The sequence below is a fragment of the Leptodactylus fuscus genome, chromosome 4, assembly GCF_031893055.1.
Source record: "Leptodactylus fuscus isolate aLepFus1 chromosome 4, aLepFus1.hap2, whole genome shotgun sequence".
Taxonomy (NCBI): domain Eukaryota; kingdom Metazoa; phylum Chordata; class Amphibia; order Anura; family Leptodactylidae; genus Leptodactylus; species Leptodactylus fuscus.
The window spans coordinates 100,756,746-100,781,690 of NC_134268.1; the positions used below are offsets into that span (position 1 = coordinate 100,756,746).

A 24,945-nucleotide genomic window follows, 5' to 3' on the forward strand; every position below is an offset into this window, starting at 1 on the left:
TTCCTCCCATTCTACAAAGACATACTTAAAAAAAATAATAATGTACATTATAATCCCTATATGGGGCTCATAATCTACATAAAAAAGGGGGTTAAAAAATCAAGTGGGGTCAAATCCGGCGAGCGAAGGGGCCACAGCACAGGTCCGCCGCATCCATTCCACCGATTCGGCCATCGGTTGTTGATGTATTAACAGCCAATTCGCGGCCAAGATGGGGAGGAGCTCCATCCTGCTGGAGCCAAATCCTATTCAAATGCACGTCTTTGAGCAACACCGGCAAATCATCCAGCGGAAATGCCAAGTAGTCTGGGTGGGAGGAAAAAGGGTCCTAAGATGTTGTCTCCCAGAATTCCTGCCCATGATTAAACTGATTTCCTATTAAAGCGATTTCTGTTCTTCATTTCTCCTTTCACATGGCGAAGCGAGGGATAGGATACTGACATCTCGGTCTACCTGCAGCGCCACAACGGTGCATTACCGATCACATGTTCATTAATAAAAAACGCTTCATATACCGGCTAAAGTCCACCCTTTCATTTTGTGTACTTACTTTCCAGACACCCTGTATGTGACAGCAAAGAGAATCCCGTGTCTTGTGAGGGCAAATATTGGGTGAAGAGTCTTCTAAACCCAGAGACATGAAGCCAGGAACACAAGACCCCCTCCCCCATCCTAAGCCTGGTACATCTGTCTCATCGTTCCATAAACTTTACTACTGCTGGAATGATGCTTGCAAGCAAAACAAAACCGGAAAAGCAATGTGGTAATCCCTGCCCCACTAACAAACTAGCATCTCTATAGGGGCAAACGTCCTTCGCTTGTCTCTGCCGGCTGCAATGTCTCCAACAACATGGCTTCCGTGGTGGAGACAGAATGTGATGATAAGTTTTCCCCTAGTGGCGGCATCCAATGATAACGCTTTTACATCGCTTCCGGTTAGGTGACCCATGTGGAGATCTGTAGAGCAGCTGAACGTTTGCCAGGTGTGAACAGGGTCATGTGGTACAAGTCTATGAAGTAAAGTGGCTTGGTGCCCGGCTGCCATGGACGTGGGCAGGTCACTACATAGGCTGGCAGTAGCCGGCAGGAGGGTACAGCAGTACTGTGTGCTTCTCGGACAGACCAGGACTCTCACCGGCGTCCCCGGCTGCTTCCTCCATGATAATGGGCGGCTGACATGGACACAGAGGCATGGCCAGCGGCGGCAATGGAACCTTCCACTACACAGTAGTGAGTACAGTCACACGCCCTATGGTATACTGTGTGTTATGTAGACACTCTGCTGCTACACCTAGAGCTAATCGGGTTATGGTGTTACTTTCTGTTATCAGCCATCACTCAATATACAAAGTTCACTAATCCCTAAGACGGTCAGACACCGCAGTTATGGAGGTGTATACATGTAGCAGCCATGAGCTGAGGTCACATGACCCTGCCAGCGCTTATGGATGCAGTCCTATGTAAAATCATGGTGGATGCTATCCTCTGCTTACATGGACGCTCCATGTAACCCTCTTAGGCAGGGTTCACACTAGCGTCAGTGTCCGATGCTAATGTCCGCACAAAATCTTGAGCTGACACTAGCATTGGATACTAGCTGTATCCGTTACATTTTGCATCATTTTAAATGGGACATCATGTGCGTTCTTTACTGTCCGCTTCTGTCCTTAAGTATCAAAGATGTCCGATTTTTTTAAGCGGACAGCAAAATCCTACATGTAGATTTTGCGCGGACATTAGCATCGGACACAATCTGTCGGATGCTTGTGGCATAAGATCAGGCAGTTGTGTATCCAATGCAGCTTTACCAAGTTGGAATCCTCTTCTGCAACACTTTTAGTCTAGTGTGTGTGTGTATATATATATATATATATATATATACACTCTTAGTCAGGTAAAAAAGTCAATAGTCACCTGTAATAAAAATATAAAAATACTATGTGTTTTTCCATCTGTGATGACTGTCATCCTGTTTTATAGGTGCATTATCCCGCCATACACACTCTGATACGTCTCAAGCCACATTAGCCAGTGTTGCTCCAGTATTTTCTGTGGTGAGTTTCAAATATAATCTTAACTAAATAACTAATATGTATTTATTTTTTACTTAAAGAGGACCTTACACCATCTAAAGCACCCCTAAGGCTGAGGCCCCACGTTTTGGAAATGCAGCTTTTTTTTGTTGCAGATTTTGCTGCGGTTTTTTTGAGCCAAAGCCAGGAGTGAATTGAGCAGAAGGTAGAAGTAAAAGAACTTCCTATATATTCCTTATGTAGCCTTTCTTGGCTTTGGCTCAAAAACTACAACAAAATCTGCAACAAAAAAAAGCTGTGGTTCCACAATGTGGGGCCTCAGCCTAATTCTTTCAATCCTTTTATAGGTGCCACTCAATATGCTATTTAGGCTATGTCTGATGGGTGGGCTGAAGCATACAAACTGGCTCTGCCCAACTGACAGTAGTGGGCCTAATTAGCATATTGGTACTATGCTGCAACTAACTGGGATGATTACCCAGGAACAGCAGAGAAAAAACTACTGCTGTATTGAAATCACTGGAATGGCACCTATTAAAGGATGGAAAAAGTTTGAAGTGATGTAGATGGTGAAAGGCCTTCTTTAATGGGATTCTCCAACTTCAGAAAAAAAATGCCTGCATGATAAATGGGTGTTCACAGCTATACTGCTAATTTATGTAAATAGTTCCTAAATACATTGCTTTAGAAATGCTGCTTATTTGCCTGCTATGTGAAATGATTCCTCCCATTGCTTACATCATCATTGTCAAGGAACCTAGCCTTTTCTATCTCCTTATCTAAGCTTACAGGATGGATGATGTGACTCCCTGCTCTCTGGAGAGGTGGAGGGCTGAGTTCTGTATCACTTTTAGAGTTGTTATGGACTGCTCTTCTATCCAGGAAAACAGGTCAACTAATTTCAGTTTGCAGTAAACTCAATGTCATCTTTGTGTTTACATAGATAGATACTGTCCGAGTCTTTATAAGCAAAGTGTGTTCTCTATCCTGGTAGGATAGAAGTGTTCTCCAACCCTGTGTAATGTAATATACATTTACTGTGCATATTATTTGACCTGCATTTGTATTAAATTCCTGGTAATCATTGTAAATAATCGCTCATGATAAACACAATGTCTATATCCACTGGGGTACTTCATAGTGTCTTGTCCTTCAAGTGTTCAAAGCTTGCCCACCAGCTTGCTGAACAATACAGGAAGTGAGAAGCGTTAGCAGGCACACTGATTAGAGCAGAAGATGGGGGGGGGAACCCTTTTAAGCATTAAGCACATACTGTTAATTGTACAAAGACACCTCCCTATTTGTACCTGCATGTTTGCCACTGGACCCTACTCTTTTTGCCCCTACACTGCGGCCAAAAGAGTAGGGTATTATTGACGTCCACTCAATGCCAAAGCAACACAAAATGTAGGGTTCAAGTTGAGACAAAACTATACATTACAGAGAAATAGTATATGGTTTTATTTAACCCCTTCCCGACATCCGCCGTAATAGTACAGCGCTGCCAGGAAGGACTTCCCGCAAAGCGCCGTAGTACTACGGCGGCTGCATGGTGCGCATACAGAACCTGTGTGAGCACCATGCCCTGCGAGTGTCAGCCGTAACATACATCTGACAATGCCCTGTAACACCTGCGGTCGGAACTGGATCCGATCGCAGGTGTTAACCCCTGAGATGCCGGCGGTCAAACATGACCGCCGGCATCTCATGGGTTTCGTTATATTATGGTGCTGATCGGAACCCCCCCGCGACGGTTTCAGGGGGTGCCGGTGTTAGTAATGGGCAGCTCGGGGTCTGATCAGTGACCCCGGGTCTGCCCCATGCCTTCCCCTCCACGTACCTGGTTGATCCTGCCAAAAAGGAAGCTGGCAGCCCCGTGCGTCTACACAGGCTGACAGCTTCCTCTACACGGCAATACACGTGTAATACGTGTATTGCAGTGTAGATCTAGTGAAGCAGTGATCAGCAGATTACTGCTTCAATCTGCCATGGGGACAGAAAAAAAAAGTTATAAAAAAAAAAAAGTAAAAATAGAAAAGTTTAAAATAAATTAGAAATAAAGCCCCAAATTCCATTTTTCCCATATAAAATGTTTTATGTAAAATAAAGAAAAATAGAAAAAAACATTACATATTTGGTATCACTGCGTCCATAATAACCTGAACAATAAAATTAAAACATTATTTAATCGCATAAAATAATGATTATTCACCACCTTTCCCTTACAAAATGTTCAATAAAAAGTAATCAAATGGTCAGATGAAAACCAAACTGGTACCAATAAAAAGAAGAGGTCTTCCCGCAAAAAATAAGCCCTCAACCAGCTCTGTCTACTGAAAAATAAAAATGTTATACCTTTCGGAAGATGGCGATGCAAAAATAATTGATTTTTTTTTCCCTAAATTGAATTTTATTCTGCATAAATAGCAACACATTAAAAAATATAAATGAGGTATCGCCGTAACCGTACCGACCCGCAGAATAAAGGTAACATGTTACTTATGCTGTACGCTGCACGGGAAAAAAAAAAATGCTAAAAAGCAATGCTATAATTGATGTTTCCTTTTACATCCCACCAGAAAGAGTTAATATAATGTAGTCAATAAGTTACAGGCACTCCAAAATGGAGGCATTGAAAAGCACATCTAATACCGCAAACATCAAGTCCTCATATGGCCACATTGCCAGAAAATAAAAATAACAATCTAGCTTGTATAATGTGAAGACAAAACCCCCAAAAGTCAACAAATCATTAGGACATAAGTGGCTGCGACTAGAAGGAAATGTGTAAGCGGTGCGAGCGTTTTCAGGGGACCCCCCATATTTAGAGCTTATGAGAGATAATATACCAGCGCTGATCCCCCAGAATACCCCTCTTCCCCATCCGTGTCATAGGGGCTAGTGGGAAAATAGAATGGGATTTGGTGTACCCAATTTACTCCGCACAGCTTACACATTCACTTCGGGGTTACTAATGCTCACTACATCACTTGATAAATTCTTTGAGGGGTGCAGTTTTCACAGTGGGGTCACTTTCTAGAGGTTTCCACTGTTTTGACACCTCAAGGGATTTGTAAATGCGACATGGTTCCTGAAACTGCTCACAGCCAGATCTGCCCTCTAAAAGCTCCTTGGCGCGCCTTCCCTTCTGTGTTTCGCTGTGCGTCCATATATTAGTTTACACCCACAAGTGGGGTACTATGGTAGTCCGGAGAACTTGCATAACAAATTGTGGGATATGTTTTCTCCTTTAACCCCTTGTGAATGTGCAAATTCTAGGGCTAAATGAAAATATTAGTAAAATAAAATCAAATTTGAAAATTTCACCTCCATTTTGTATTAATTCCTGTTAAGCACTTATAGGGTTAAAATACTAGGTATATGTTGTTTTGGCTTATTTAAGGGGTGCAGTTTTGAAAATGGGGTGATTTATGGGGGGCTTTAATACAAGGGTCTTTCAAAACCCCTTCATAACTGGATTAGTCCCTTAAAAAAATGGGTTTTGGAAATTTCTTGAAAATTTTGAATATTGTTGTTTCACTTGTAAACCTTATATTGGCCGTAAAAATTAAAAGGGTGACTAAAGTTTGATGCCGACATAAAGCAGAGATCTGGGACATGAGATTTATGATATAATTTTGGCGGTCTGACTATCTCTACGCAATGCACATCATTTCAAACTTTATAAAATGCATATTTTTCAAAATTTCCACCAAATTTCGTATTTTTTCATAATTAAACACAAAACATATCAACCAAAATTTACCACTAACATGAAGTATAATGTGTTACGAAAAAACAGTCTTAAAATCACTTTGGTAAGTTAAAGCATTCCAAAGTTATTGCCACATAAAGTGAAAAATTGAGCTTGGTCAGGAAGTCAAAAAGTGCCATTGGCGGGAAGGGGTTAATATCAGGGAATTATAACAATGTTGTACTTTGTTTCGTACTTTGTGCCTTCAGTTATCAAATTTTATATTTGCAGATGAAATTTGACAAAGAAGGAAACATATTTTCTTTCGGTAAGTATTGGAGTACACAACTTCATCCCATATTATGCAGTGTATGTGTGTGTGTATGTGTATATATATATATATATATATATATATATATATATATATATATATATATACTTTATTTTAAAGTGCAACTCCCCTTTAAAATAAGCGATCTTTCAGTGAGGTATCTATCTAGCTGGGGTTGTTCAGACCGATTATGTACTCTCACCAAGAAGCAGTTGTTGGAAGTGAATGAAAGTTTGTATCTGTGAATGTGTAAGTGATTGCAATATTAGAAAGCGGGGTTATTGGGAAACCTGGACAGTTGGAAAGAGGCTCTAGGACCCTGTTGGGTGACTTCTAGCCTGGATAAAAGATGAGATATGGATGGGTATGGAGGCATGCAGGTCATATATAGTATCATGTGGCACTGTTGCTCACATATGTTGCAGCTGGGCCTGTATGTCCCAGCTGGTCCCATACAGGTTTGATCAGTGATAATTCCGATGACTGTGGAAGTCACAGGATCTCCTGCACATATTGCTGAGCTGTTACTGTCCATTGTATCACTACTAATGGCTTCCCAGTTCATCATTCCAGCAATTGGGGCAGTGTATTACTCCACAGCAAAGACCGGACTGAAGCTCTCACACAAGGGTTCCATACTCATACACATGAACGGAACGTGGATTTGTCACTACAGTGAATATTTCCAGTCTGTAGCAGTTCAGGTTTCTCATTCACAGAATCTTTGCCAACGATGGCGATGGTGGCTGCTTGTTAATAGCAAGACACATAATGGGCATTGTGACCCCAAGTTTCCATTTATTAATTGGCTGAAAATGGTCCAGACAGAGATGGTGTCACCTGTGCCGGGATGGTGGACAAAGTGTGAACAGTTCACAAACGTCTGTGAATCAAACTATCCTTTCTACTGGCAGTCTGTCTGGACTGTGCTCTCATGTAACCACTGCTTCTTAACTGATGGGTCAGAATGGTTTATATAGCAGATACTTCCTCAAAATGACCATCTTGCTTCTTTCAGTCCAGTGAATTATCACCTCTCAAAGGCTATCATCTAGACAAAATATGTTTGTGAGTGTCATAGAGGCATGTCTAGCAGTCAGTGATCTCTCACCAAGACGTACACTACCCAAACGTAGTGAGTGCCTTTACATAGGCCAGTGGTGAAATCATTTTTATGCCCTTTTATGGGAAGATTCAATGCTTAATCGGAACGTACCTGTAATTCTTTACATATGAGTATCTGTATATCAGACATGGCTATGCAGAGTTTTACAGAAATCTTTTTATTTTTTTTGTCAATGAGTGTACATGGAAAAATGCAATATAGTTACATTCTAGAGAAAGGGAGTGGGGTACAGAAATGACTGATGTGAAATTTATTGTTCTCTCCCTCAGTTTGTATGCAACAACTTTGAACAATACTTCTGATACAACCCTGTCCACATACTTTTTTTTTTCCCTTTAAATTCTGTTTCTATCAGAATTATGGTATGTACATAAATACAGTTATCCAGTGTCACAATTTGTTGATCAAAACTTGGTTTTGTGCAAAAATAAAAATGGACTTTAACTCTGCGCCACCTTCGCCACTTTTAAGAAAATGTATCATAATCATGGAAATCTGGCATAAATGTGGGAAATGCACATCAGATATGTAAATCTGCCCCCTGGTGTTTTCAGATGTAGAATAACACACACGCAGTCTTTGTTCACTTCTCATCAGTGTCATTTCATTTGGACAGAAAGAAAGAAAACCGAATTATATCAGGAATTGGGACTCCATGCACGAGACTTGAGGTTTCAGCATCTAGTGAGCATCAATTCCAGAAACAACAAGATCATTTTAAGAATGGAGGTAATATTAACTAGACATAATCTCAGTCTGAAAATTGTTTCCAAATTATATGCATTTATCAAAGCAGGCATCTTAAAACAACTTATACATCTTCCTTAATACTGTGGATTGTGTGGGTGAAGCGGGTTTCATAGATCCCAGGACATTATTCTTCCCACAGGGAAAGACACTTTCACTGTCTGTATGTGCCAAAATGCATAGTTCAGTACCTGGATCGTGCGAAGGACTGGAGACAGTGTAGGAGTCTTTTCGTCAAGTTTAAAGGGAAAGTAAGGATGCGCTGGTGTGATGGTCTGGCAAGCTAAGGAAAATGCCTATCATATCTCTCCTGCATTGGACATACCTGCCCATTCTACTTGCTCCATAGCTACTTCTTAGACGAAGAGGAGACCTCATCGATTGACCCCAATCAGCAGCACCACAATCTGGATTTCTTTGTTCACTTTAAGCGCTGCAGGTTGGAGTTCTGGTTGGGATCTCTGCAGTTCTGCAATCCATTATCCCTCCCTAATTTCACTATTTTCTGGAATATCTCTGGTTGCTGTCAAGGGAAATGGTTACAGCTACTGTTAATTTGATTTCCTCAATCCCATGACAACACCTATGTATATTCCCACCCTATGTTTCTTCTATATGAGGAAAAAAAATTCTTCACTGTACATTGGGATGTTCTCCTTTTATGGAATTTTTTCATTTCCTGGGCATCTAACTTAACACTAGGTGGATCATACTGAGTGGTTTTAATGCCTGTTTTTCACAATTTGGAAACTTGCGTCTCTGGAGGAATTAGACTTCTCCAAGCAGTCCACTCAAATGTGCAGAAAAGGGGATTTTGGTGTACTCACCTGTAAAATCCTTTTCTCGTTGTTTCACTGGGGGACACAGTAACCATGGGTATAGACCTGGTCACTAGGAGGCGGACACTAGGAAAGAAAAAACAGTTGGGTCCGCCCACACAGGGTATACCCTCCCACTGACAGTGCACTCAGTCAGTTTTGTACCACAGCAGTAGTAGAGAGTTCAAAAACAAGAATATGGAACCAACCTTCAAGCACAAACCTAAATTTGTGAAAAAATAAAACCCCGTACATCAAATAACAACGAGTGGGACTTGTGTCCCCCATTGAAACAACGAGAAAAGGATTTTACAGGTGAGTACACCAAAATCCCTTTTTCTCGCAATATTTCACTAGGGGACAAAGTAACCATGGGACGTCCAACAGCAGTCCCCGAGGGAGGGAAAAACAGACAGTCCTGAAAACAATTGGCACACTGCCGCTTGCAGCAACCTCCGACCAACTGGCATTGGCAGATGACACAGAGAAAATCTGGTAAAAATGTAGTGAAAAAAAGTGAACCGAAGTCCAGGAAACAGCCTGCAGCAGCAAACAGAAGCCTGAAGCCAAACAGCCCCGGAGGCACTGACAGCCCTGGTAGCGTAAGCTGCTACACAGAAGGGCGAATCATTACCCTTTACCATAAGGCTTCCTAATGACAGACCGAATCCATCAGAGATTGACCCCCTGGAAGCGGAAAGCCCTTCCTAGATCTCTCTGGAAGATCAAAAATGAGCATCACAGCACCGAAGAGGATCTGTGAGAGTGAAAAACCGGCCGCCCGGAACAACATCCAGGCAGTGGAAGGTACTCACAAGGGTGCTTAGGCTCCGGCCAAAAAGACGGCAAGACAATGTCCTCATTAATAAGACTAGCGGATGCCACCTAGTAAGAAAAGATGGCGGAGGATGAAGACCACCTTGTCCTGTGAAGAACCACGAAGGGAAAACTGGCACGACAAGCTGCCAGCTCAGAGCCCTACAAAAAGAAGTGATTGCAACAAGAAGAAAAGCGGTGCAAGACAGAAAGACCTGACTCAGGTCGTGACTGCCTCCTACGACACTAGGGAAAAAACTGACTGAGTGCACTGTCAGTGGGAGGGTATAGTCTGTGTGGGCGGAGCCAACTGTTTTTTTTTCTTTCCTTAGTGTCCGCCTCCTAGTGACCAGGTCTATACCCATGGTTACTGTGTCCCCCAGTGAAATATTGCGAGAAAGCTGCGCTCTTGACCTAATATTCCAGAGACTCTAATTGCGGGCATTAACCCTGGGTCTCCACTGTGTATTTCAGCGGAGACCCAGCATCCATCTATAAAGACTTGACATAGTAATAGTAAAGCAGATGTCTCAAGAAATAGAAATCGCAAGGAACAGACCGGCACAACCCACACTGTCTAAGACCTACTATCCCATTCTCACTACAACTTTGCGAAAAATGAGCCTATTACTTCAGGGACAGTGAAAAGCAGTTTGGCAGAGAGATTTTCACAGGGAAACTGCCAGATGAGAGCTGAAACAGGCATATATTGCAAAATTTCCTATAACTGTCTGTAGTATTCCTTTATGTAAAGTTTGCTGAAATGATAGGACCTACTTAAACCACATTTTCCCCTAACCCTCAGTGCTGTATTAGCTTGTGTACAAGAGCATCTGCTCACACAGTGCAGTGTGCAGGAGGGTTATTCAATGCATTGTGGGTAATAACTTGCTAAAAACACCTGTTTTGCATGAACTATATGATCAGCTTGCAAGTTTGTGTGTGTGTACATCCTTTCATTTTTTTTCATTAAATTCCCTCTTGTTTTCCAGTTTGTAAAAGCCGTCATCACGTCTGAGTATCTCCTAATATTGGATTATCGGAACCTTCACCTGGAGCAGTGGTTCCTCCGTGAACTTGCACCTCAGTTAGCAGGAGAAGGACAACTAGTCACTTATTCTTTACCCTTTGAATTCAGGGCTTTGGAAGCAATCCTACAGCACAGAGTAAGACTCCACTACTGATCTTTTAATGTGAATAGCCAAAACAGCGAAAGGATTTCTAGATTAGACACTTTGGTTCTGATAAGTGAACATTGATTGGTTTCATTCATGTGAAGGAGGGGTGTTGTGATGTCAAAAATGTTCAGCATGTGAGTATACACTAAACCTTCATGCGATGGCTCTGTATAAGTGGTCATTAGAATGCAAGTACAACTGTACAGCAGCCTGTACTTTTATCAATGTACTGCTAGCGCAATTCAGTATTAGATTTTGCAGCATACTGCAATGTACAAGTGACTACTGCAATGCAATTTTTGGGAACTTCAGACTTTTTTTTTTTTTAAATATATTTTCTCATTTACAGCTTTAGTGAGATTAAGTTTAAGGTCCTTCATTCTACGCTTCTCTTAACTAAAAGAACTCATACAGTGGAACCCAGTGACCATTTAATGTAGGTTTCAGGGTAAAATAATGGGGCATGTTAAATTCCAGCTTGCCCGATCTTTTGCTAACGTGTTTCCCCGAAAATAAGTCAACCCCCGAAGGTAAGACATAGCGGGGGTTTTGTTGAATTGCCTAATATAAGGAACCCCTCCTCCCCGAAAGTAAGACACAGTAGTTTTCTTTTGCAGGGGCCTAACCACGTTTTTTTTTTTTGTTTTTGTTTTTTTTAATAGGCCGTTACCAGCTGGAGTTACTCCAGACAGTAATGGGCCCTATATACTTAACAATCCTTGCAGTGGCCGGGATCGGTAAGTGATGCCGCGGGCCCGACAGACGTCTTTTCAGACCCCCGAGTATAATGTTCGGAGGCAAGAGAACATAAAAAAAAACATTATTTACCTTTCCGGGCTCCAGACAGGCTACGGGCCTAGTTGTGTGACGTCACATGACCGGGGCCTGCGTCCCAGGTAATGTGACGTCTTGGACGTCATTGAAGATAGCCGACGCCACCAAGGACTGCAGAGGAGCCAGGGATAGGTGAGTAATAGTGTTTTTTATGTTGGTATCCCCCTCTGGGTCTCCGATTATCATACTCTGGGGTTTTAAAAGACCCCAGAGTATAATAATTGTTCATGGGTGTCCACACTAGGGTATAATACTGTGTGTAGGGACCACTATGGGGCATAATACTGTGTACAGGGGCCACTATGGGATATGTTATTGTGTGTAGGGGCCTCTAGGGGGCATAATAGTGCAGGCAGGAATGTACTTTTTTTTTTTTTTTGTTCAGCAATAAATGTGAATTCTTCATTGGAAAAAAAAAAAAAAGACATCCCCTGAAAATAAGACGTAGCACATCTTTGAGAGCAAAAATTAATATAAGATACTGTCTTATTTTCGGGGAAATCGGGTATGAAGATTTATCTAAAGTGTATGATCTGCATTATGCTTCTGTTGAGGACATAGTTATTATTTCAGGTGGTATGTGAAAATATGGTTTGAAGTACTATTGTCAGAAGTAAATTTTCTGTAAATCTAGTCTCAGTACCTTGTAGAGGTGAATCTACACTTTCTAGATATGCCTGTGTTATTTAGCTTTGGAGCCTCATACAATAATGAGGGGGACGTGCTTTGGGGGCATGTCTTAGGTTCCTGGGCTTTAGTCTCAGCTCTAGATTCCCGTTGTTTGCATATAAATAAATCAACAGTTTAGATAATAATGGGGCACCTATGCTGAAAAACGGAGGCATAATTTCAAACTGTAGTATCAGCTCTAGAAGGTACTGGGATTAGGATTATAATTAATTTACTGCCAACAGACTCCCTTTAAGTTAATTGTCTTTAATAAATAACATGTGACATACATTTGTAACTGTTAATAAAAATGTGTTTCCTCAGATTAGCACTCTGCAAGGGAGACTCCAGTTTTTGCAGCCTCGTATCCTAGAAACTTTGGAAGCTTTGGTGGACCCCAAGCTACTATCTATAGATAGAAGTAAACTGCATGTCCTTCTGCAAAGTGGGAAAACGTAAGTAGGCTATATGTAGGGATGGAATAACAAGTTACCGTCTGCATTGGACAGGTGGAGGCACGATATAAAAGGTTTTCCAGCATACTCATTGTATGTTTATTTCACAGTCTATCTGAGTTGGAAACTGACATAAAAGTGTACAAAGAGGCAATTCTGGAAATATTGGATGAAGATGAACTTATAGATGAGCTGTGTCTGACTAAGCTATCAGACCCCCAAGCGCTGTATGTATTAATCTAATCAAATGCTCACAATTAGATAATGATTTATTATAGTTGTATATAAATGTATTTCCTGCTCCAGAGATACATCACACAGAGTGTATATGTTTTAATCTAAGTATGAAAAAATAAAAAAAACATGTCTGAGTGAATTTCTTGGCAGATGAACAATAATTCAGGCATAATCAATTATGCATATATAGTCTATGCAGAGCATGGAGTCATTGGTTCCAGCTCCATGCACTGTATAGTAGAGGCATTGGAAGCAGCCTTGAAACAGCTGATCTGTTCGGGGACCGACTCTTGGCCCTACCAATCAGATATTAATGGTAAAGGTCAGCCTTATTCAATGTGAGAAGATAAGTTACACTTCTAAAGCTATCTGATATGTTTTTTACATTCAACATATACTAATATAGAATTCTTGACTATTTATGAATTACAGCTGTTAAAGGGGCTGTCCAACTATGGATACAGTATATTGTCTAGATTCATCTGCCAATACCCCAGCAATGTATAGTACTTGTTTTTCTAAAACCATGTAGTCGCCCTTTATAAATGCTCACTTATACACATTCAGTGTCTTATACAATTCAATTGTCTCTTTACTGCAAAGTGTGCTGCACTTCATTATTCTGTGAATGTAATATCAGGTGTGTGTGTGTGTGTGTGTGTGTGTGTGTGTGTGTATATCTATATATATGTGTTTATTATATATTATATTTTATATATTATAATATATATATATATATATATATATATATATATATATATATATATATATATATATATACACACTAATTTCCCACCTTGATTTTGCTTGTGAATAACTCAGTTTAAACAGCTGTCAATACCACCTTTGTTCTCTCAAGTCAAATAAAAGGACATGTTTTCTAAGGCTGGATGAGGCAATACATGGTGCATAATATTTTCAGAATCTTTGGTATCAATTCTAATGTTTTATTTTCAGTGAAGAGAGCACTTCTCGGATAGATCTGACAGAAGAAATGGAGCTGCTTCTTGAGAATTATTACAGACAAGCAGAAGACCTGGCAAATGTTGCCAGAGAGTTACGTGTACTGATTGATGACTCTGAAAGTGTTATATTTATTAACTTGGACAGGTCAGCTTTCATGTCATAATCTTACATCTATACTGTGCCTTGTTTAAAGGGTTTTTCCCCATCGCAGACATTTGAGACATCCATGTGCAGCCCACTTTCCATTCACATTGGTACTGTTTCCCCTCTGGAAATAAAACATTTCGTGCTATTTAAAGGGAGTTTCCTAAAGATGCATATTGATGACCTATCCTTGGGATAGTCCCTAGTATCTACTGAGAATCTGACACCTAGGACTTCCACAGATCAGCTACTCAAAGCATTAACAGTGCTCACATAAGTGCTCCTTCTGCTTCACAGGTCATTGATGTCATGTTTTTTTATCATGTGGACTGTTTGTAGTTAAGTTGCATTAAAGTAAAGTGAGTGGGCTTCTCCAGTCAAGTGAAAGGGGCTGAACTGCAATACTAAGCACAAGCTGTATACTATGAACAGACCCGTGCTTGAGTTCACCCAAATGTTGCTGTTTCTATAAACTTCTGGGCTGTCAGGGTCATAGATTACAGACCACCACTGATCACATCTTGATGACCTTAGTCCTCAGCATGTAACTGTTGGAAAGCATCTTAAATTTTGGCTGATGTATTTTTATACATGCATACACTATTTGTTAGTACTGGGGAATTTTTAAAAGCTTTGCCCACTTTTTTTTTTATTTTTATTTTCCAGTCACCGGAACGTGATGATGAGGCTCAATTTGCAGCTGACCATGGGAACCTTTTCCCTTTCTCTCTTTGGCCTAATAGGAGTGGCCTTTGGGATGAACTTGGAGTCGTCTTTTGAAGAGGTTTGTTTTTCTTATTATGGTTTGTGGAATGTTTTTAACTACCGTATTTTACGGACTATAAGGCGCACTGGACTATAAGCCGCATTGCCCATGAGCGCCTTATAGTCCGTCTCGGTTCATATATAAGGCGCACCGGACTATAAGCCGCAGTCCGGTGCGCATTATATGTTCTTGAAAGCGGCGGCAGGCAGACTTTGCCAGCGGCCGCTTAACCCCCCGCGTGCCAGCCGCTTCTATTGGAAGCGCTCGGCAGGCAAGGAGGGGCTCTATCAGCAAAATCATGCTGATAGAGCCCAACCGTAATGTTGTGAAACTTACCGAGCGGTGCAGGGTGGGCGGGCATTCAGGCCTCCTCTTCCTCCGATGTTCCGTCCTCCTCCTCCGCCGCTCGCTGATAATGGCCTGGGCGCATGCGCAGTAGTAGAAGCATTATGATATTGCGCATGCGCCCCGGCCATTATCAGCGAGCGCCGGAGGAGAAGGACGGAACATCGGAGGAAGAGGAGGCCTGAATGCCCGCCCTGCACCGCTCGGTAAGTTTCACGTTCTGTTTCAGCGTGACAGCAGGGCTGCCGGACACTTCCCATTCATTTCTATGGGAGCCGACATGCGAGCGCTCCCCATAGAAATGAATGGACTGCTTTTTTCCATTCATTTCTATGGGGAGCGCTCGCATGCCGGCTCCCATAGAAATTAATGGGAAGTGTCTGTCCATTCATTTCTATGGGGAGCGCTCGCATGTTGGCTCCCATAGAAATGAATAGGAAGTGTCCGGCAGCCCTGCTGTAACGCCGGCGTGTACGGCTGTGATACACGCCGGCGTTCTGTAGTGTGAATGCACCCTTACGGTGCCTTTTATGTATGTATGGAAGCGGCACGCAGACTTTGCCGCCGCTTCCATCCATATATAAGCCGCACCGGACTATAAGCCGCACTTACGATTTCTGAGGAAATCGTAGGTTTTTATGTGCGCCTTATAGTCCGGAAAATACGGTATCTTCAGTTTTGACGTAAGCGATCTATTCTTTGCACTGCACAACTAATGATGATTAGAGATGAGCGAACACTAAAATGTTCGAGGTTCGAAATTCGATTCGAACAGCCGCTCACTGTTCGAGTGTTCGAATGGGTTTCGAACCCCATTATAGTCTATGGGGAACATAAACTCGTTAAGGGGGAAACCCAAATTCGTGTCTGGAGGGTCACCAAGTCCACTATGACACCCCAGGAAATGATACCAACACCCTGGAATGACACTGGGACAGCAGGGGAAGCATGTCTGGGGGCATAAAAGTCACTTTATTTCATGGAAATCCCTGTCAGTTTGCGATTTTCGCAAGCTAACTTTTCCCCATAGAAATGCATTGGCCAGTGCTGATTGGCCAGAGTACGGAACTCGACCAATCAGCGCTGGCTCTGCTGGAGGAGGCGGAGTCTAAGATCGCTCCACACCAGTCTCCATTCAGGTCCGACCTTAGACTCCGCCTCCTCCGGCAGAGCCAGCGCTGATTGGCCGAATTCCGTACTCTGGCCAATCAGCACTGGCTAATGCATTGTATTGGCTTGATGAAGCAGTGCTGAATGTGTGTGCTTAGCACACACATTCAGCTCTACTTCATCGGGCTAATAGAATGCATTGGCCAGCGCTGATTGGCCAGAGTACGGAATTCGGCCAATCAGCGCTGGCCAATGCATTCTATTAGCCCGATGAAGTAGAGCTGAATGTGTGTGCTAAGCACACACATTCAGCACTGCTTCATCAAGCCAATACAATGCATTAGCCAGTGCTGATTGGCCAGAGTACGGAATTCGGCCAATCAGCGCTGGCTCTGCTGGAGGAGGCGGAGTCTAAGGTCGCTCCACACCAGTCTCCATTCAGGTCCGACCTTAGACTCCGCCTCCTCCGGCAGAGCCAGCGCTGATTGGCCGAAGGCTGGCCAATGCATTCCTATGCGAATGCAGACTTAGCAGTGCTGAGTCAGTTTTGCTCAACTACACATCTGATGCACACTCGGCACTGCTACATCAGATGTAGCAATCTGATGTAGCAGAGCCGAGGGTGCACTAGAACCCTTGTGCAAACTCAGTTCACGCTAATAGAATGCATTGGCCAGCGCTGATTGGCCAATGCATTCTATTAGCCCGATGAAGTAGAGCTGAATGTGTGTGCTAAGCACACACATTCAGCACTGCTTCATCAAGCCAATACAATGCATTAGCCAGTGCTGATTGGCCAGAGTACGGAATTCGGCCAATCAGCGCTGGCCAATGCATTCTATTAGCCCGATGAAGTAGAGCTGAATGTGTGTGCTAAGCACACACATTCAGCACTGCTTCATCAAGCCAATACAATGCATTAGCCAGTGCTGATTGGCCAGAGTACGGAATTCGGCCAATCAGCGCTGGCTCTGCCGGAGGAGGCGGAGTCTAAGGTCGGACCTGAATGGAGACTGGTGTGGAGCGATCTTAGACTCCGCCTCCTCCAGCAGAGCCAGCGCTGATTGGCCGAATTCCGTACTCTGGCCAATCAGCACTGGCTAATGCATTGTATTGGCGTGATGAAGCAGTGCTGAATGTGTGTGCTTAGCACACACATTCAGCTCTACTTCATCGGGCTAATAGAATGCATTGGCCAGCGCTGATTGGCCGAATTCCGTACTCTGGCCAATCAGTGCTGGCCAATGCATTCTATTAGCTTGATGAAGCAGAGTGTGCACAAGGGTTCAAGCGCACCCTCGGCTCTGATGTAGCAGAGCCGAGGCTGCACAAGGGTTCAAGCGCACCCTCGGCTCTGATGTAGGAGAGCCGAGGGTGCACTTGAACCCTTGTGCAGCCTCGGCTCTGCTACATCAGAGCCGAGGGTGCGCTTGAACCCTTGTGCACACTCTGCTTCATCAAGCTAATAGAATGCATTGGCCAGCGTTGATTGGCCAATGTATTCTATTAGCCTGATGAAGTAGAGCTGAATGTGTGTGCTAAGCACACACATTCAGCTCTACTTCATCGGGCTAATAGAATGCATTGGCCAGCGCTGATTGGCCAGAGTACGGAACTCGACCAATCAGCGCTGGCTCTGCTGGAGGAGGCGGAGTCTAAGATCGCTCCACACCAGTCTCCATTCAGGTCCGACCTTAGACTCCGCCTCCTCCAGCAGAGCCAGCGCTGATTGGCCGAATTCCGTACTCTGGCCAATCAGCACTGGCTAATGCATTGTATTGGCTTGATGAAGCAGTGCTGAATGTGTGTGCTTAGCACACACATTCAGCTCTACTTCATCGGGCTAATAGAATGCATTGGCCAGCGCTGATTGGCCAGAGTACGGAACTCGACCAATCAGCGCTGGCTCTGCTGGAGGAGGCGGAGTCTAAGATCGCTCCACACCAGTCTCCATTCAGGTCCGACCTTAGACTCCGCCTCCTCCAGCAGAGCCAGCGCTGATTGGCCGAATTCCGTACTCTGGCCAATCAGCACTGGCTAATGCATTGTATTGGCTTGATGAAGCAGTGCTGAATGTGTGTGCTTAGCACACACATTCAGCTCTACTTCATCGGGCTAATAGAATGCATTGGCCAATCAGCGCTGGCCAATGCATTCTATTAGCGTGAACTGAGTTTGCACAGGGGTTCTAGTGCACCCTCGGCTCTGCTACATCAGATTGCTACATCTGATGTAGCAGTGCCGAGTGTGCATCAGATGTGTAGTTGAGCAAAACTGACTCAGCACTGCTAAGTCTCTGCATTCGCATAGGAATGCATTGGCCAGCCTTCGGCCAATCAGCGCTGGCTCTGCCGGAGGAGGCGGAGTCTAAGGTCGGACCTGAATGGAGACTGGTGTGGAGCGATCTTAGACTCCGCCTCCTCCAGCAGAGCCAGCGCTGATTGGTCGAGTTCCGTACTCTGGCCAATCAGCGCTGGCCAATGCATTCTATTAGCCCGATGAAGTAGAGCTGAATGTGTGTGCTTAGCACACACATTCAGCTCTACTTCATCAGGCTAATAGAATACATTGGCCAATCAGCGCTGGCCAATGCATTCTATTAGCTTGATGAAGCAGAGTGTGCACAAGGGTTCAAGCGCACCCTCGGCTCCGATGTAGCAGAGCTGAGGGTGCACAAGGGTTCAAGTGCACCCTCGGCTCTCCTACATCAGAGCCGAGGGTGCGCTTGAACCCTTGTGCAGCCTCGGCTCTGCTACATCAGAGCCGAGGGTGCGCTTGAACCCTTGTGCACACTCTGCTTCATCAAGCTAATAGAATGCATTGGCCAGCACTGATTGGCCAGAGTACGGAATTCGGCCAATCAGCGCTGGCCAATGCATCCCTATGGGAAAAAGTTTATCTCACAAAAATCACAATTACACACCCGATAGAGCCCCAAAAAGTTATTTTTAATAACATTCCCCCCTAAATAAAGGTTATCCCTAGCTATCCCTGCCTGTACAGCTATCCCTGTCTCATAGTCACAAAGTTCACATTCTCATATGACCCGGATTTGAAATCCACTATTCGTCTAAAATGGAGGTCACCTGATTTCGGCAGCCAATGACTTTTTCCAATTTTTTTCAATGCCCCCAGTGTCGTAGTTCCTGTCCCACCTCCCCTGCGCTGTTATTGGTGCAAAAAAGGCGCCAGGGAAGGTGGGAGGGGAATCGAATTTTGGCGCACTTTACCACGTGGTGTTCGATTCGATTCGAACATTGCGAACACCCTGATATCCGATCGAACATGTGTTCGATAGAACACTGTTCGCTCATCTCTAATGATGATATCTATTGTTTGCCTTCATATCAAAGGGGCTTACTGGCAAGTAAAAGCTTTTTACTTGAGGCTCAGATTGTATGCGGTTTGGAGACATTGACTGACAGGGCCCTGAAGTATTGGAATCTGAGTAGTGGGGGACTGACTTTTACTCATTCTGAGCCTTTGGCAGAAAATGTTGTGACTCTAGGAAATTGTGTGTTTTTTAAATCAATTGGAATTTTAACGTTTCCCTTCTTTATTTCTATTTTAGGTTCCGCAAGTATTTTGGTTTCTTACAGGAATTATGTTTCTTGGAAGTGGTCTGATCTGGAGACGTTTGCTTTCCTTTCTTGGAAGACATCTGGAACCTTCACAGCCACCTTCAGTATGTGAATCACCTTCCTAGTTAAAAGTTTAGAAAATAGTAATGCCATACTTTAATAATGCTATATGTTGCTGTATGTGGACAGTAAGGGTATGTTCATGTGGCAGAATTTGCCCTGATTCTCCCTCCCATTGTTTTCAGTAGGAGGCAGAGATTGTCCAGGACACTCAATAAATAAGTGTTTCGTTTGATCGTGCCAATGATTCCACAGCTGGAGACTTCCCACTTGTTAGACCCATGCATGTGGACTTAATCATCTGAAAGCTGCAACGGAATGTCCATGCTCTGCATTGGCATTCCATCAAGGAGGGGGGGAATGAAGAGGCATCTGAGGCATTTTCCTCTGTGTGAACATACCCTAATAATCCTATTTGAAGCAAAGCCTCATCCTGTGAGGCCTTTGTCAAATAGTCTGTCAGAATTGCCCACCTGTCTGACTGCAGACCAGACCCTTGCCATGTCCTGCAGCTGTCTAAACCTCTCCTTCCTTACTCCTGTGTAATGAGAGCAGTTGGAGGATCTGTCTTTTTCCTGACCACTGGTTCTTTTCAGACTGATTCAGCTCAACAGTGTCAGCTACAATTGGCACTTGTGTATGTACTAGTAGAACAAGCATGGCTATATGCTGTGTAGGCAACATCCAATACCTTGCTGCCACTACTGTGATATATCAGTGCAAAAGGAACAGCAGTTGAGAGATCCGTCTTTTTCCCAGCCACAGTCTGTGACATTATACAGGATCAATGATGGAGTTCCTTGTGGGCCCCATACTCCACCTCTGTCTGTAGGAGGGCACTGTGGGGTGTGGCACGGTGTGGGGGGTACAAATGTGATATTATACAGTGTGGAGGACACTGAGGGGAGCTTTAAGCTGTATGGAGGCAGAAGTAGTGCACTATACCATGTGGAGGCCACTAAGGGGGTATTTTAATGTGTAAAAGTCAGTAATACTGTGTGGGAAGAACGAAGAGGGGGGGAAGGGAGGAATATTATACTGTATGGGATAACGAAGGTGTTATACTGTGTCGGTGAACCAGTGGGACATTATACCATTTAGATACAGCTAAGGAGGCTTCCTCATTGTATGCTACAGAGGAGAGCACTATTACTATATAGGGGACCTAAAGGACTTGATGGGGTCAAATGGGGCATTATTATTTAATAGTGCTGCTGAGAGGGGGGGGCATAAAAATGAAAATGGTCTGCTGGGGGACAAGCCAAACTAATAAAACCGCGTTTAATTGCTGACCCCATAGTCTATAATGGGGTCTGTCAGATGTCCTTCATTTTTATTCTGAAACAGGCGGAGAGAAAAGTTCTCTGTGCAGGACTTATCTCTTCACCAACTTCTGGCGTTTTCAACTGCGGAATCTCCAATAGAGACTCCAACTTAAATGTGAACTTTGCCTAACACGTATGTACTGGACACTTTCAGCTACTGATCAGCTCTGACCTTTACCTTTTAGAAAAGTTTAGTAGTCCTTGTCTTGTATAGTTACACGTAAATATTCATATGGATAGATGGCGGTAAATATAGACCTGCAATGGAATGTATAAATCATATTTGCTTTTTTCGTATCAATTGTTTTTAAATGTAAATTTTCAAAGATATGGGTTGTGTTTTTGTGTGTTGTTTTTTTTCCCTTTTCTAATGCGTTTTTTTTTTTTTTTTTTTTTTAAGATCTGGAAAAGAGCATTTCCCTTTAATGGAGGAGCCAGTGCTACGAATGGTCATAAAGTATAATTCTTCCATATGAGGTCAAAAAACTGGACATACTGAACAGCCGCTGACCTGTGTGACTGTTACAATTCTGTTATGCCATTAGGTTACATACTCAAGGATGTGTAAATCTTGTGTCTGTGTTGCCATAATGCCTAGTAATGTCCTCGAAGAACCCATGTACCTGGAGATGTTTTTACCTCAGTCATCAATTTGCACCTTAAAATATTTTGGAAGTATATATTTTATATTAGATTTTGTAGAAAATTATTTGTAATAAAGACATCAGGTTTTTTTTTTTTTTTTTTTACTTGAACATGCCTAGATTTGCAAAATATTACTACTACACTAAGTAGTTAATCTGGTATATAATTTTTATAACGGGTTAGTCTCTCACCGCAGTGCCTTGAGGATGCCAAACCTCAATTTCATGTGCCCAACCCCCCTACTGTACTATAATATGCTGCTGTTAATCGGAAACAAATATTATATACATGTATGTATTTTCTGTTTCCCATGCACATAGATGAATGTTGGGGCACCAGCCAACCATCTGATGTTTCTGGTTGTGTCCCGACTCTTCCTCTACGACAAGCAGATGCTTGGCTAAAAAAGTGATAAGTCTTTCCTTTCTTTTTCTGAGAGATCTGGTGTTATTAACACTTCCCCCATTAAGCATATCTGCATGCTGTGGCAACCCAAGCATGTATGCGGGGAGAGTGAGGGAATAACTGTTGGCCAAGCAAGTAGCTATCAGAGGATTTTGGCCACCTTAAGACCTGCCATCAACTTAACAAGTTTTGCTTAAAATGACTAATCTGATATTTTGTTGAACAATGTGTACAATAGTTACAACTGATATTTATAGCTGTAAAGATTACCTTAAAGGGGTGTTCTAGGAATTCAAAATTCATTCAGGAGACCAGGGAAGGTGAAAGAAAAAAAATCATACTCTCCAGTCCCAGGCACTCCAGTGTTCACCGCTGTATGCTGTGCACTCACCACCTATGAGTACTGATGCCAGTCAGTGGCCTTGGCAGCCACAGAAAAAGAACTGGTGATGTCCTTCACATACATCACTCTGTCGTTTTCTTTCCTGGGGCCAGCAGTCATGTGCAGAACAGGGCTTCCAGTGGTGATTTCATGGTACGTAGTGGTGAACACCAGAGCGCTGGGGACAGGAGAGTGTTATTATTTACATTTCGCCTTTGCCGGCCTATGCGAGTGTTCAAATTCCTGGACAACCCTTTGATGTCTGACTTCTTGTGTCTTATATGACCAGCCTAAAGCTTCATGCACAGGACCATAGTATTCAAAACCAATAGCCATACTGGCACAGTTATTGTACCTGTGTGAGCTTATTCTGTTTGACTTGTACACATTTGAAAGGAAATTGTTGTGTGTTTCAATGGAATTCCTATTAGACTTCAGCCCACCAAATATTCTCTGTGCTCTGTGCATGAGCCCTAAGACTTGCAAAGGATGTAAGAAAAACACAAGAAAGAAATTATAATAAATGAATTTTAACATGGATTCATATAAGCATTCAGTGTTACAGTTAGTAGTCTGACTACTACCCTAGTACCCCTACTTCTCCTTTGTTCTACTGAGCTGTAGCAGAGTACGTATAAGACTCAGGCCATTGTGGCTGTGGCTGGTACTGCAGCTCAGACTTATTTAATTGAAAGGAGGATACAGAGTGGCTAGAAAGTAAGTACACAAAATGAAAGGGTGGACTTTAGCCGGTATATGAAGTGTCTTTATTAATGAACATGTGACTGGAAATGCTCCGTGGCGGCGCTGCAGGTAGACAAAGATGTCGGTTTGTTATCCCTCGCTGCGCCATGTGAAAGAAGAAACAAAGAGAATGCGCTTTAATGGGAAATCAGTTTAATCACTGTTACTTATTACAAGAATTTCTTGAAGTGCTGGCTGCCTGCCTCATTGCAAGCTGTGCAACGCCAGGAGATGGATTGACGCACCCATTTACAGACTCCTGGGATTGATCCGCAGCCTGGATACGGTTCACGAGCACTTCGCGGGTTGTCACAGACGTTGTGTACACAACGGACTTGACATGTCCCCACAAGAAAAAAAATCAAGTGGGTCAAATCCGGCAAGCAAGGGGGCCACAGCAACAGGGGTCAACCTGCAGCGCCGCCACAGTGCATTTCCGGTCACATGTTCATTAATTTAAAAAAAAAAAAAAAAAAAACCGCTTCATATACCAGCTAGAGTCCACCCTTTTCATTTTGTGTACTTACTTTCCAGGCACCCTGTATAAACCAATGCATCACTGTGGTGGAACCTAAAGCAAGTCAGCTGTAGAGGTCTAGTGGAAGACACAGTTCTCTGAGTCTGGGGGCCACACACTGATGGTCTATTCTAAGTCCTACTTGTTTGCTGTGTAAAGTATTCATTGTATACACTCTCACTTGTTAATATTTGAAGTAGTTTACAAATACTTTGTTTTATTACGATGTCTGTATTTATTATATTTGGAAAAGAGCTTTATGTAAATAGTATTTTATTCTACATCATGTTTAAGAACAATGTGAAATGAACAATAAACTAAACTACGAAAGGGCACAGTGAATATTTTTTTTTTTCCATTTTCATTAGCAGTCTGTACCAGAAGTAGATTTCAATATGGTTAAAAATTAAACAAAAAAAAAAAAAAAAAAGAAGAAAATTTAGTATTTGGAAATTTGGGTATTTGCTTATTTTTATGGCTTTTGTCCCTGTGCGGTGACCCCTGACTTATAAATTGATGAGTCTTTCCTGTTTCACTTTTTATTGACCTGCCTTTCCACTCCTAGTATCACTCAGCTCATTGTTATAACTAGACTACAATGAAGTTAATAGTGACAGATACTAGTGCTGATAGGGAGATGACAAATTGAGTATATTGGTTTACATGATTTGCTTTTTTTTTTTTTTTTTTTTCTAGAATTTAATTGACATGTCAGTAAAAGAAAAGTGCACTTTCACTACTGGAAAGCTTTCGTGCCCCATTTCTGCACTCACAGTTTTGTCCAATGATCTGAAGACCTCCATAGACTAACAAACTTGTAATTGCTAAGATTTTTTTCTATTTTGAAATATTCAAAACTAGGGCCATGCTGCCTGACTGCTCCTATAAAGCTATAGTGTAACTGCAACTATTTCCCCCATCAACCCATTTTGTCTCCATCAACCTGTACGATTATTATAAGGTTCCATTGGCATTGTGCCATGCAACAAGGCGTATACCAGGTTGGCTACAGGTTGG

At 42.8% G+C, this 24,945-nt stretch overlaps 1 protein-coding gene across 1 annotated transcript; it reads left to right on the forward strand.

Annotated features, from left to right (window-relative positions):
- Positions 1 to 956: 956 nt before the first annotated feature.
- MRS2 (magnesium transporter MRS2) lies at positions 957 to 24,209 on the forward strand. The gene is made up of 11 exons (XM_075270946.1): positions 957 to 1,230; positions 1,981 to 2,054; positions 6,019 to 6,055; positions 7,801 to 7,913; positions 10,558 to 10,731; positions 12,571 to 12,701; positions 12,812 to 12,928; positions 13,896 to 14,048; positions 14,715 to 14,832; positions 19,841 to 19,954; positions 21,636 to 24,209. Exons 1-11 carry the CDS (start codon positions 1,044 to 1,046, stop codon positions 21,696 to 21,698), a joined length of 1,281 nt encoding a protein of 426 aa, XP_075127047.1. The 5' UTR covers positions 957 to 1,043; the 3' UTR covers positions 21,699 to 24,209.
- Positions 24,210 to 24,945: the final 736 nt, after the last annotated feature.

Excerpts from the sequence above, each read along its gene's own strand:
- MRS2 (XM_075270946.1), top strand. The coding sequence starts at position 1,044 with ATGGACGTGGGCAGGTCACTACATAGGCTGGCAGTAGCCGGCAGGAGG. Across the intron at positions 12,702-12,811 it reads CTTCTGCAAAGTGGGAAAAC|TCTATCTGAGTTGGAAACTG; the intron begins GTAAGTAGGCTA and ends TTTATTTCACAG. Across the intron at positions 12,929-13,895 it reads CTATCAGACCCCCAAGCGCT|TGAAGAGAGCACTTCTCGGA; the intron begins GTATGTATTAAT and ends TTTTATTTTCAG.